The sequence below is a fragment of the Leptopilina boulardi genome, unplaced genomic scaffold, assembly GCF_019393585.1.
Source record: "Leptopilina boulardi isolate dan_hultmark-lab unplaced genomic scaffold, ZJU_Lbou_2.1 LbouV2_211, whole genome shotgun sequence".
Lineage (NCBI taxonomy): Eukaryota > Metazoa > Arthropoda > Insecta > Hymenoptera > Figitidae > Leptopilina > Leptopilina boulardi.
This window is the reverse complement of record NW_026137765.1, coordinates 77,501-89,452: the sequence shown is the minus strand read 5'-3', so window position 1 is coordinate 89,452 and position 11,952 is coordinate 77,501. Positions and strand designations below refer to the sequence as shown.

The 11,952-nt window shown below is 28.0% G+C and overlaps 1 protein-coding gene across 1 annotated transcript; it reads right to left on the bottom strand.

Annotated features, from left to right (window-relative positions):
• Window positions 1-1,568: 1,568 nt before the first annotated feature.
• LOC127278831 (proton channel OtopLc-like) lies at window positions 1,569-9,262 on the bottom strand. Its single transcript, XM_051300754.1, has 10 exons — window positions 8,597-9,262; window positions 8,176-8,361; window positions 6,704-6,939; window positions 6,407-6,585; window positions 5,583-5,738; window positions 4,684-5,001; window positions 3,719-3,975; window positions 3,427-3,560; window positions 2,146-2,378; window positions 1,569-2,047 (listed from the first exon to the last, which is right to left on the bottom strand). Exons 1-10 carry the CDS (start codon window positions 8,614-8,616, stop codon window positions 1,736-1,738), a joined length of 2,031 nt encoding a protein of 676 aa, XP_051156711.1. The 5' UTR covers window positions 8,617-9,262; the 3' UTR covers window positions 1,569-1,735.
• Between the last annotated feature and the right edge of the window lie 2,690 nt (window positions 9,263-11,952).

The following is an 11,952-nucleotide window of genomic DNA, read 5'->3' as shown; positions in this document are numbered from 1 at the left end:
TTTAGGTGCTCTTTTGTTTCGAATTGTTCTAAATTTTATTATTTTTACTCTTGGGATAAGTGGATCTTGAATATGCATGAATAATGACTACAATTAGTTTTATCCGAATTTTTATATGATTGAATTTTATTAGATAGAATTTTTTTTACCCGAATTTATATTTGTTCGAAATTTCGAATAAACATTCAGCAGAAACAATTTTGACACGAATTTGCAAATCCAATTCAATGAAAATAATAAATTAATTTTCGAGCTTATTTCTGCTTCAGAAAAATAATCGTATGAGATAAAATTGGAAAATTAAGATGTTTCTTGTGATTTTTATTTTTTCTTTTAATTTAATTTTTTTCTTACCAATTGAATCTGGAATTTTGACGAAAGCAAGCTAGAGAGTGAGGAGAGAGAGAGAGGAGAGAGTAGTTCTTGGTCGACAAGTCCAAGAGCACTCGATGGACTAAGTAAATCAGAGGCCTTTGGCCCGAGCAGGAGCAACAAAGGGTTGCTAAGAGCCCTTCACTGAACCACTGGTAGACCACTCAGCCCTCCGCAACTCCTCGTTCCCGCTTCTATATGTAGTCGACCCGCTTGCTCTCCGTGACGTGATTGCCATCAAAATGTGTTTACCGTAAACCGTATCAAACTGTCGACTCTTGCATCCTGTACACGTCGATGAAAAAAACTTTTTTTCTCTCTCTCTCTCTCTCTGTATGTATGTATATATATGGTCGGCCTTTTTCCAAATTGGTATCCAGTCCACTGTTTATCCGGAAAACGACCACTATACACATACATCTTTCTTGTATATTTTTCCTTTTCTTTTTGCCCCATCACCACTCGAGGATCCACAACCTTGACGTGAAAATCTTTTGTGAAATTAACTTAGATGTTAAAAAAAAAAGTTCAAATTGATGTTTCCTTTACTTGTCAATGTTTTTTAACATTTTCAATTTGTTGGAAATGGATTTTTTGTTTTAATTTTAATTAACTCTACAGTGCATGAGTAGTAAAAGTTAATTTAAGTCGGATAGAATTATTATATATTTTTGTATTAGTAGTGAAAGTAATTTTCAATCAGATCAAATGTTGTGAATTTCTGTAATTTATTTATTAGTAGTAATAAAAAGTTGTAGTCAGAAAAACCCTTTTTAAATTTTTTGAATTTGTTTTGGCACATTTTCATAAATGTAAGTTTCAGTAAGACAGATTTTCTATCAAATTCTCATTAGTTCATTATCAGTAGTAAACCCCATTTTTAATCAAACTGGACAATGGAAATTTGTGTAATTTTATCATCAGTTGTAAATAACAGGTTTATCCAGAAAATTTGTAAATTATTTCCATTCATTAAGTAGTATATAAGTTAGTTTCGATCAGACATATTTCTTGCTTTAGTATCAGTAGTAAAAGTCAATTTCAATCAGACGAAACTATTAGTAGTAGCGAAAAGTGTTAATCAGACAAAAAGTCCTCTAATGTGAGAGAAATTTTATGCAAAAAAAGAATCCTTCTTTTTATACGTTTTACTTGAAACATTCCCTTTTATAAATAAATGTAGGAAAATGAAATCATTTTTTTATTATATTACATTTTATTGTAACAGTAAAAATTTAAATCAATTTTAATAGCTTTTATTGAAAATTTTATTTACTAAATATATCTCAGTATAAAATTTTACTACTTTTTTCACTAATTCTTTAAAATATTTTGTTCATGATTTATCGATTAGTTATATCATTTATTGATCAATACAATGTCGATGAGAAAATCTGTGACAATCACCAACGGGTCGATATTTATAGCAACTTTTCCAAACTTCAAAAAGACAAATAGCCGAATGAAATCGATAAAAAATAGCCAATGGCATTGAGACATGAATAATTATTGTCCAAGCCCAGACACCAAAAAATCTTAAATGATCGGGTCTTACTCCAGCTCTTGATTTTTCAAATGTATTTACCGTCCAAAGTGCCACATTAACGACAATCAAAAATGTTATTAGCTCCTTACCGGGTTTTTCATTTGTTGTTGATCTTCGTCGCCAAGCGATCTGAAAGTTGATAGAAAAAAAAAGTTTTGAAAATTCCCTTATTTCTCACTTTTATTTATTTTTTTTATCTATCTCGCGTCACGTGAAGCGAATTTTACCTTGATGAGCAAAGTTTGCATGGTACTTTGTAGTAGAGCGAGGAAGTCCAAGCCTAGAAGAAGTCCCCATATAGGTCCTCGTGTTAAGATTCCACCTACTGCACCAAAGAAGCTGTGAAGATATACACCGGCTTGAGCTGCCGCTAATAAAGTGGCGTCAAGTCTCGGTGGCTTCGTGTTCTTGTGCTCGAGATTTTGTAACTTGAGCGCTGCCCCAATAGCAGCCAGAGCACCTGTAATATTAACGCGTTTATTCCATAGCAGGGATTTGCTTACCTTTTTTTGAAAATTGATATTAATTTCTTATTTTAAAAAAAATTCTTTTCTACCGATTGCTGATAAAGTAGAATTATTACCGATTTAAATGGCCAAATCTGTTTTACCAATTGTTGATAGGTGAATTATTACCAATTGTAGTCAAATTTTACCAATTGGTGGTAAAACAGATTCAGCTATTTAAATCAGTGATAATTCTACTGTTTTGATTATTGATAATAAAATTTGCCTATTTGGATTAGTAATAATTCTATTTATTTTCAGTGAAATATTACACAGAAAAAACCTGAATTCAAATTGAGTATAGATTCTATACTCAATTTGATTCGCAACAAAAATGAAACTGGTTGTTTCATTTCGAGTTCTAGGGTAAAAGTATCAAAATGAAACAGGCAAGTTTCATTTTGAGAAAAAGAAAAATGGAAAAATATTGTGAAATAACGAATAATTTTGCACAAAAACATGAAATATAATAATTACAAAGAAGTAAATAACACGCTAGACTTAATATATTTGATTAAAAATTGCTTGTAATCGCGTAATAAAATAATAAAGGAAATATGTTTTTAGGTTAGAAAAATGAAAACATGTGTTTTGACAACAGGAACGGTACTGCCAACTTAAATAATAGCGGTAAATTTAAAAACTTATGAAATTAATTATTATCTACGTAAATAATAATAAATAATTTTTATTTAAAAACTTCTAAATATTCGTACTGGTCAAAATAATCTTTCTGGTGTTGTTGAAATATTAGAAACAATAATTGAAATACAAAATTACTCTGCTTATGATGCCAACTTAGAAATCTGAAATTCCAGCCAATATCATTTTGAATAACATGAAGTTTGTCCCATACTCATTTCGATACCCAAAAGAAAATGAGTTGCAACAAAAATGAGTCCAAGTTTTTTCTGTGTAGTGAATTAGAAACATTTTTAAATTGCATTAGTCGCTAAATTCCAATCTGATCCTAATTTGGAAAGTAATTATGTTCTCCCTCACCTGAAATTTGAATTGCAATCTCTAGGGCCGTTACTTGTTGAATTGCAATTTTTGGTTGAGAATCTTTCAATACAAAAAACATTATCAGGCTCAATACGGTCGCTGCTATTATTAGAATACCTCCAAATAAACCCCTGTGCCCAAAAAATATTTTTTAATTTTTAAAATAATTTTATCAAGCTTTTAAATTAACTAAAAATTCTTTTTTTTTTTTTTGAATTTTTCTTGTTGGGAAAATAATTATAAAAATCAATAATTAGGAAAAAAAATTGAATTATAATATAAATCTCACCTATGAGCACTACCGCAATCGATACTAAGATGATGAAGGGATCTTGCTGAGGATTCATATTTCGTTGAGTTAGTGACTCTTTTGTCAACGCATTTCCACATTTCAAATAGAATGACTGCGCAGATTAAACTGAACTCGATCGTGCATGGAAATAGGAAAGGACTTGCATCTCTGAGAAGGGTTTTTAGGATGCCGTCGTCACCCTCGTGCGCGTGTTCCAATTGGACGATCTCATGCTGTGTTTCCTCTACCAGTGCCTGGGAAATAGGAGAATAAGGATTGTCGTTGAAGTCGAGGTTATCGACATAGCCTGAGGATATTTTAATTCCCGCCTCAATCCCCTTTCTTATACCCCCCTTTTCGTTTTCAAACTTGTTTCACACAGTTTTTGTTTCATATGAATTTAAAAACAAAAAAATAAATAAAGAAAAACAATTTTTCCAAATAGTCAATTAAATATTTCAAAAACACTCGAAAATTTAATAAAATTATTTTTGGAAATTTTATTTTTTACTTTTCCCTTTGACTTTTGTGAACCTTTTTTTTCATTTTATATTATAATATTAAAAAGTTTTCGATTTAACGATTAATTTAATAAACTTTGAAATCTATTTTGAAGTAGTATTAATTAAATTTTCTGCGTAAATATTTGTAAAGGGAGAATTTGTTGTCAGAATTCATGTAATAGGTGAAACTTTTTGATCCCTTTGTGTAAATTTGGAAAATTTGTTTGTTCTGCTAATTTAGCTGAGAAAATTTTTAAAATATTTTCATAAATGGAAAATCATTTTAAAAATATTCTCCCTTATTTTTTTTCGTTACACGGAAAAAAAAAATCTTTATCTGTAACAGCGATACATTTCTCTAGAATTACGAAAATTTTCGCTGTTTGAAACCTATCTCTGTTTCAGGTAAAAATTTGTTTTACTTTTTTTTAAATAAGTAGTAAATTAAATTGAAATCACCTGTAACCATTCGCAAAGATTTGTGGCAATCATATGCATTAAACCCAATTTTGCAAAAGCACCATGTTTCGTGAGCTCTAAACATTTACTATTTAAAAATATAAAATGCATCTGAGCCATCACCAATAGGAGCCTTGCTGTTGGGGTAATAGCTCTAAATGGTCCGGATACTATTTCCGCGCCAATTTGCAATCCGGTAAATACTAACGACCCTGCTCCAAAACCAACGGTCCCCAGTCGCAAACAAAAGCTCCCGTATTGCTGAACTTGTCGACGATGAAAATGGTTTTTGGCCGTTTGTTTGTAATCATCCCCCAACTAATTACCCAACAAACATTGTATATATATTTTTTTTATAGCAAATCTATTTCTATAAAATAATAGAAATTGAATTTGAAAAAAATTTCCTTTCGATTTAGTGAAAAAAATTTTTATAAATATTTATTTCCATATCAACTAAATATTTACTTGTATCAAATAAATATTTGTTTTTGTACTTTCTAAATTTGAATCAGTGAATTTCACTGCTAACCAGTTATAAGTATACCAAGTGAAATTTTACTGAACCAAACAGTCAAATTTCATTGGTTTGGTATACTTATAACTGGTTAGCAGTGAAATTCACTGATTCAAATTTAGAGAGTATCAATTATTATTCGAGTCAATTAAAAGGTATTTATTTTAAATACAAAAATTATTGATTTGAATACAGTTTATTTGATTCAATTTAAAGTTATTTGTTCGAAATAAATATTTATTTGATAGACATATTTTTTTTTGCAACGTTTTTAATATTTCGAATAAAAGAATTGCTAGAAATATTTCTGTAAAAAAAAAACAGGGAAAAGATACTTTTTAGAATACTTTTTAGAATTCTTTTTAGAATTCATTTTACTTACGTTAATTTCCATTTTAGAATTTTCATTCGTGTTATATCTTTCTTCTCGTTTGGCATGTTTCACTAATAAATTCTTGACAGCCTTGTCTCTGAGTAATGTTGAATACAAAGTAATGAGAAATACAACGCTAACTATATAAAGATAAAGATAAAATCCCTGTGAAAAAAAATAGTGCGATTAATTATTATAAAAAGTAAATTGTGTGCGAGGATAAAAATAGAAAAAAAAATTTTTTTTTTTTTAATAATATCTTCAACAACGAAAAATTATACTCTTTAAGCTGAATTTTTTTTTTTATTATTATTATTATTTTCACGCGCGTATTTAAATTCAGATATATATATCTCTCACTTTGAATATATAGTTAATTGATTGCGATATTCGGCATGAAATTGAGTTAATTCCTGAATTAAATTATAAATCCATATTTTCGCATCATTTCCATCTACAATTTCGATGAAAGTTCTGCATTTAAATTGCTTCGTTTTATTTATATATAGATTTAAAAGAAATAGAACATAATGAAAAAAAAAAATATATATATTACGAAATACCGCACGAATATAATTTGAAAACATTTAAATATTTAATTTTGAGATTTCAATTAATTTTTTCCAATAAAAAAAATTTTGCACCATTTATTCGCTCTTTAAAAAATAATTAATTTTTTTTCGCTTTTGTAAATATAGTAGTGTTTACTTTTTTGTTAAAAAATATACGCGGAATAAAAAAATCGCTTTTTTTTTGAAAAAAGAGACATGTTGGAACTGAGTTGAAAAAATATGTAATTTTTCATATGAATAATTACTGATTATAAAGTTTACCTGATCCAAAGCGGGAGGAACTTGTTGACTTACACTTGCCGTTACTGGAATAGCAACCCCAACAACTATTAATAACTTAGCGTAAAGTATACTTATAGAAGATATAATCTCTGCATGTGGAGCATGACTATTTTTCTTAGAACGTGACCGATTTTGTACTCTACTTACTGAAATACTTCCTGAAATTCATAATTTCTAAATACAAATTTAAAAATGGGGAAAAAATTAAATTCTAAAAAAAACAAAATACAAAATAAAATAAAAAAGAAAGTAAAAATTAAAATTTTCAAATAATACCTTTAACACTCAAATTAGAAAGTGGAATATTTTCTGTATTTACAGGCGTCAATTGCATTAATTGTTCTTGTAAATTATTATTCTCAGAATCTAAATTCTCCATTGGCTGAGATAAATTCATAGGAGCAATTTGTGCTATTTGATTATATGTTGATGGGTTATTTAATGGTAAATCCTGATCTTGATTTAAAGTCGATGGTAGAGAAATGTTACTTCCCATCCTTGATATGAGTGCGCTATGAAAATTTAATGAATTTTAAATTGAAACGATATTTTAATATCGTATTAATATATCAGTACCTATTATAAAGGGAAAAAATTATTTTCAACGTTAAATAAAATATTTAAAAAAATAATATTTGAAAAATTCGCTGTGTATAAAATTATAGAAAATTTTTTTTTTATGAAATTAAAAAAAATGAAATTAATTTTTTTTAAAAAATATATAAAGAAGCAATAATTATTTCTTTATTTATAAATAGAGTTTTGTTTTTGTTTATAGAGTATATACGTATAAGTAATTTGCATCTCATATTTCTCTATAGATGTTACGTGTCTTAAGATTTAATTTGCATTATTTTCCTCATGGTCTTAATATATAGAATATATATCATTTTGAACCCCTTTACGGATTTAGACTATGTACCTCTGAATTCATCGGAATAGCAAAGGTATTTACTAATGAGAAGCGTTTGAATTTGCAAGGCTGCTGAGAATTATGCTTGAATTCATTATTGAAATCCATCTCTGGCCTTTTACAAAGAGAAAACTATTAAGGAAGCCAAATAACACGAATTTGTTTTACCCCGATATATATATATATATATATGTACAAAAGTATTTAAAATTTGTTTATTAAGACTAACACCAAGAAAAGTTAATTTTACAATAATTACAAATTTTTTTTTTCCCAAACAATTTACAAAAAAAAAAAAAAAATGAAAAAGTTGCGAAAAAAACGCTTCTCTCAAGCGCTGGAAAATGTATATTGAGATTGATAAGAATTTAATTCAATTTTTAATCAATCGTGTTCTTGTTTCTTAATTAACTAATCTTCATTGAGAGTTCCTGGAGAAATTCCAAAGATGTACTCTTGAATTGGAATTCAGTTCTGATAAAAGTCGCATGAAGTCGGGAGAGTCAATAAATGTTTTTCTTTTTCCTTCACGAGAAATTGATTAATTTATATATATATGGCTTAAAATTTTTTTTTTTTTTAAATATAGTATTTATATATTATTATATTTAATAATTAATAATTATAAAACAATTGAAATTTTATGTATTAAATTTAAATTAATACAAAAATAATTAAATTATATGAAATAACTATAATTAAAATTATTTTAAAATAATTGAATTATATAATTAAAATTATGCAAAATAATTAAATTAAAATTAAGCAAAATAATTAAATTTAAATTATACAAAATAATTCAATTATAATTAAAATTAGAAAAAAAAATTCTCACCCAAAGATAGCTCTTCGGTGATGAACAACTGCACTCAAGGAAATACTTCCTCGTCTTGGTATCGGTGACCTGTTTCGAGAATGTGTGCAACTTGCATTCTCAATATCGATCGATAAATTATCAGAAAAATTGTGATTATAGCCATCAGAATTAATTTGTAGAACTGCACCATCTTTTCCTTCGTGGCTGTTGAAAATTATTATTTGTTATATTAATAATAACAAAAAAAAAATTCCAATCGATTGCCTCTCGCACTCAACAGAAACTTATAATAACTACCCAAGTTAATTCGCAGGAAAAGTGATCGATGTGTATTTCGTAGATTGCAATTCAATTGGAACTTTCAACGAAAAGTTTATATATATAGAAGAAAGTTAGGAAAGTTTAATTTATTGTATATATATGCGAGAGTTTTACTTACTTAAATGTGTTATTCGTCATTTTATTTTTTTCTTTTTCTATATAATCTTCTCTTGTCGAATGGACCTAATTATGGATACTTGAGTTATTGAAAAAGAGAGAGAAATTATGGGGAAAAAAGGAGAGAAAATAAAAATGGGGGGAATGGAGGAAGAAACCGCAAAAGAAAGCAGGATAACATTTTAAAGTTTTCTGCATGAAATGAACGTCGTGCAACAATCCTTTCTGCGTTTATTCCACGACAATGCGTCAAACTTTTCAGTTAGTCGAAGTCAACCTCGGCATTTGTTCGGTTGCTCTTTCCATCATCCATTTTGCCCTCCATCTTATTTCTTCCTCGTCCTTTTCACATAGAACTTGAGGAAAATTTATTTCCGGAAAATTTGGTTCCTTTGAATTTCAAGTAGCGCGACAAACCAATTGCATCATTTACTACTATTATTATTATTCACTTTTATCACTCTCGAATAAAACAATTTCAATTTTTAAATTAAATCACAATTTTTCTGTTAAGATTTGTTTTGCGATCCAATTTCTTAATTATTCTATTAAAAATTACCTATCAATAATTTTGCCTAACTTCTTGTTGGGATGATAAAAAAATGTCTCAACGATTTTACTGTCTTTGGTACTAACGAATGTCTGTAGCAATTTATTTTTTATGTTATCTTTTTGTATTGACAGAAGAATATAAGTTGCATTAAAGAGGAGAGTGAGATACAAAAAAAAAATTTTTTTGAAGTTTGCTCATCTTTGTAATTACTTTAGGAATTAGCGAATGAGAAACGTGTGGAATTTAAGAAAAAAATATTTATTCGCACGTCACGTGAAACAAGTCAAAAATATGTGTGGAGAACGTGCACATTTCTATAACTAGACCGCGCAAAAATTTTTTTTTTTTTTTAATAATAAATTGCAATTCATGCGGAAAAATGATATTTAAAAATTTAGAGCATGACTGCTAAGAGAACAAATTATAGGTGCAGCTGTTAATTATTGAAACAATCATTCAAGTTAGATTCTATTTGAATTCATTTGCAAAACAAATTTTCAAGTTTCTAGACGAAAAAAATAAATGAAATTATTAATTTTTAAATATAATAATCTTGTATTATTCCCTCAAAAGGAAAAGAAATTAATTTTTTTTTTATATTTACCAAAATATATGGACTAAATTATTATTTATTTTAAAAAGAAAGAATAACGAAATAATTTAATTATATTATATAATTCTTTTCATTAATAATTTTTTTTTTTTTTAATAAATAAATTATAAATAATTTTGTTTCAATGGTAGCTGAACAGAATTTATTTTACTCCTCGGGTTAATTTTTTCATTCAATTTATAAAATAAACAAAAGATTCCTTTTATAAATAAATAGAGAAATATTTTGTACAATTTTACATTTTTTTTTTTTTTTCTTTTGGGAAAAATTGAAATATTTTACGTGACAAAAAAAACTTGCGCAAATAGAGGGAAAAATTTTTCAAATTTTTACTCCATAAAATTGCTCTATTGTTGAACATTTTTCTTTATACTCGATTTTTTTAAACATTATATATAAATGGCTTTCTTTCAATCTCACGGGGGGAATAAAAACCTTTTTTTAGTTTTCCAAAAAAACAATTTCCAAAATGTATCAAAAAACTAGAAATAAAGTAAAATTAAACAAAAAAAAAAAAAAATTAGAAAACTATAATATTTATGCTTTTTTAGTTATGTTTTTGAAATGAAACTAGAGAAGAAACAATTATAAAAAATGCAAAATAGAAATTTTTTTATTTAAAAAATTGTCAATATGAGAATTTATATTTTTTTTTGCAAATGGCAAACGTTGATAACAAATAAAAAAAAACAAAACAAAACAATAAAACAAACAAAAAGAAAAAAAACTATTATTGATTACGAAATCATTTGCAATTTCAGTGCAACCGACTTGAAAATCTCTTGCAATCGAGATATAATGAATCCCTGAAGAATAAAAATCTCCATGAACAACTCGTGTTGCAAAACATATATATATATATGTATATATAAAATGAGGTATCCTGTCCAGTGTTTGCGAATGAGACAAAAAGGTAAATAGAGTGGTGATGAGAGAATGAACAAATAACGAGAAGAAGAGAGATAGCAAGAGAGAGAGAGAGAGAGAGAGAGAGACCGAGAGAATCCCGCAGATGGATGAAAAGAGCATTTGACCCGATTCAACGGGGCAGGGAAAAATGCAAAAGCGCACGCTCGATTCGATAGCAAAATTCAGTTTGTAAACGGTGAGGGTGATCGAAAGCAATTGGTACGTGCCGTCAACTGCGCCTACTGTAGTGTAAATATCACTCGTACCGGGTGTCAAACATGTTTTTCAATATACTGTTTAAAAAAACTAAAAAAAAAACAACGAATTCCATTCTCGAAACTAATTTACAAAAATTTTATTGTTGAAAATAGTTTATTTACATATTTTTCAAATTAAAAATACTGGTTAGACCCTGACTAAAGATCTATTTTAAATCTATCGAAATTTAGAAATTTCACCTGGAATTATGCTCAAAGCCCTAAAATTAAAAAAAATTCCCATGCAGAAATATGGATCTGTTGGGGAACTATCTAGTTTTTCCTATTTTTGTTACTGATTGCAATTAATTGCAATTTTACTTAGGTAAAAACTGTGCAGGTCCTCGGCAGTTTTCCTATATCGCGTGTAGAAATTTTGCCAGGGCCCAGATCGGGGCCTAATCAGGCTGCCCTATTAGGGAATGAAACGCTGCGCCTAATGTGTCCCTTATTGGGAAATCCACATTTTTTGGTCGCCCTAATTTGACCTTGATCAGGTGTGGCGTTTCATTCCCTACTAGGGCCCTGGTAGGGGAATTTCTACGCACGGGATACTTACCCTATTTTGCCCCTTTTTTAATGATTAATTACTTGTTCTCAAAAGGTAATTTTGGAAATTTATTTTTATAAACTAGGAAAACTGTTGTCACACTCTAGTCAGAGTCCTTTTTTAAATCTAGAAAAACTGTTGAGGCCCTAACCAAAGCCCCATTTAAAATAGAAAAAATTTTGTAACTATTTGTAAACGAATAATTTTTGTTACAAAATTCAATTTAAAAAATAGTTTTCCCTATTTGTTTTCAAACTAGGAAAACTATCAAGGCCCTTTTCTCCACCCCTTTTTTAAATAGAATAAAGGCCAATGTGTCACTTGAAAATCATTGTGACTAGACAAACTTTCGTTAATTGAATACAAAAATTAAAATTAAAATAAATGGAATTTTTTTCCCCTGTCTTAGATCTTATATAATATTCCATGAGATATAATAAATTCAGAATATTATTCATGGGAACTTAGCTCAATT

Bases quoted from the DNA above. Each gene is read 5' to 3' on its own strand.
- LOC127278831 (XM_051300754.1), bottom strand. From the start codon at position 8,616: ATGACGAATAACACATTTAA. The intron at 5,002-5,582 runs GTAAGTAAAATG...TTGGGTAATTAG, and splicing joins ATTCTAAAATGGAAATTAAC to TTGGGGGATGATTACAAACA. The intron at 3,976-4,683 runs GTGATTTCAATT...CCTATTTCCCAG, and splicing joins ATCTTTGCGAATGGTTACAG to GCACTGGTAGAGGAAACACA.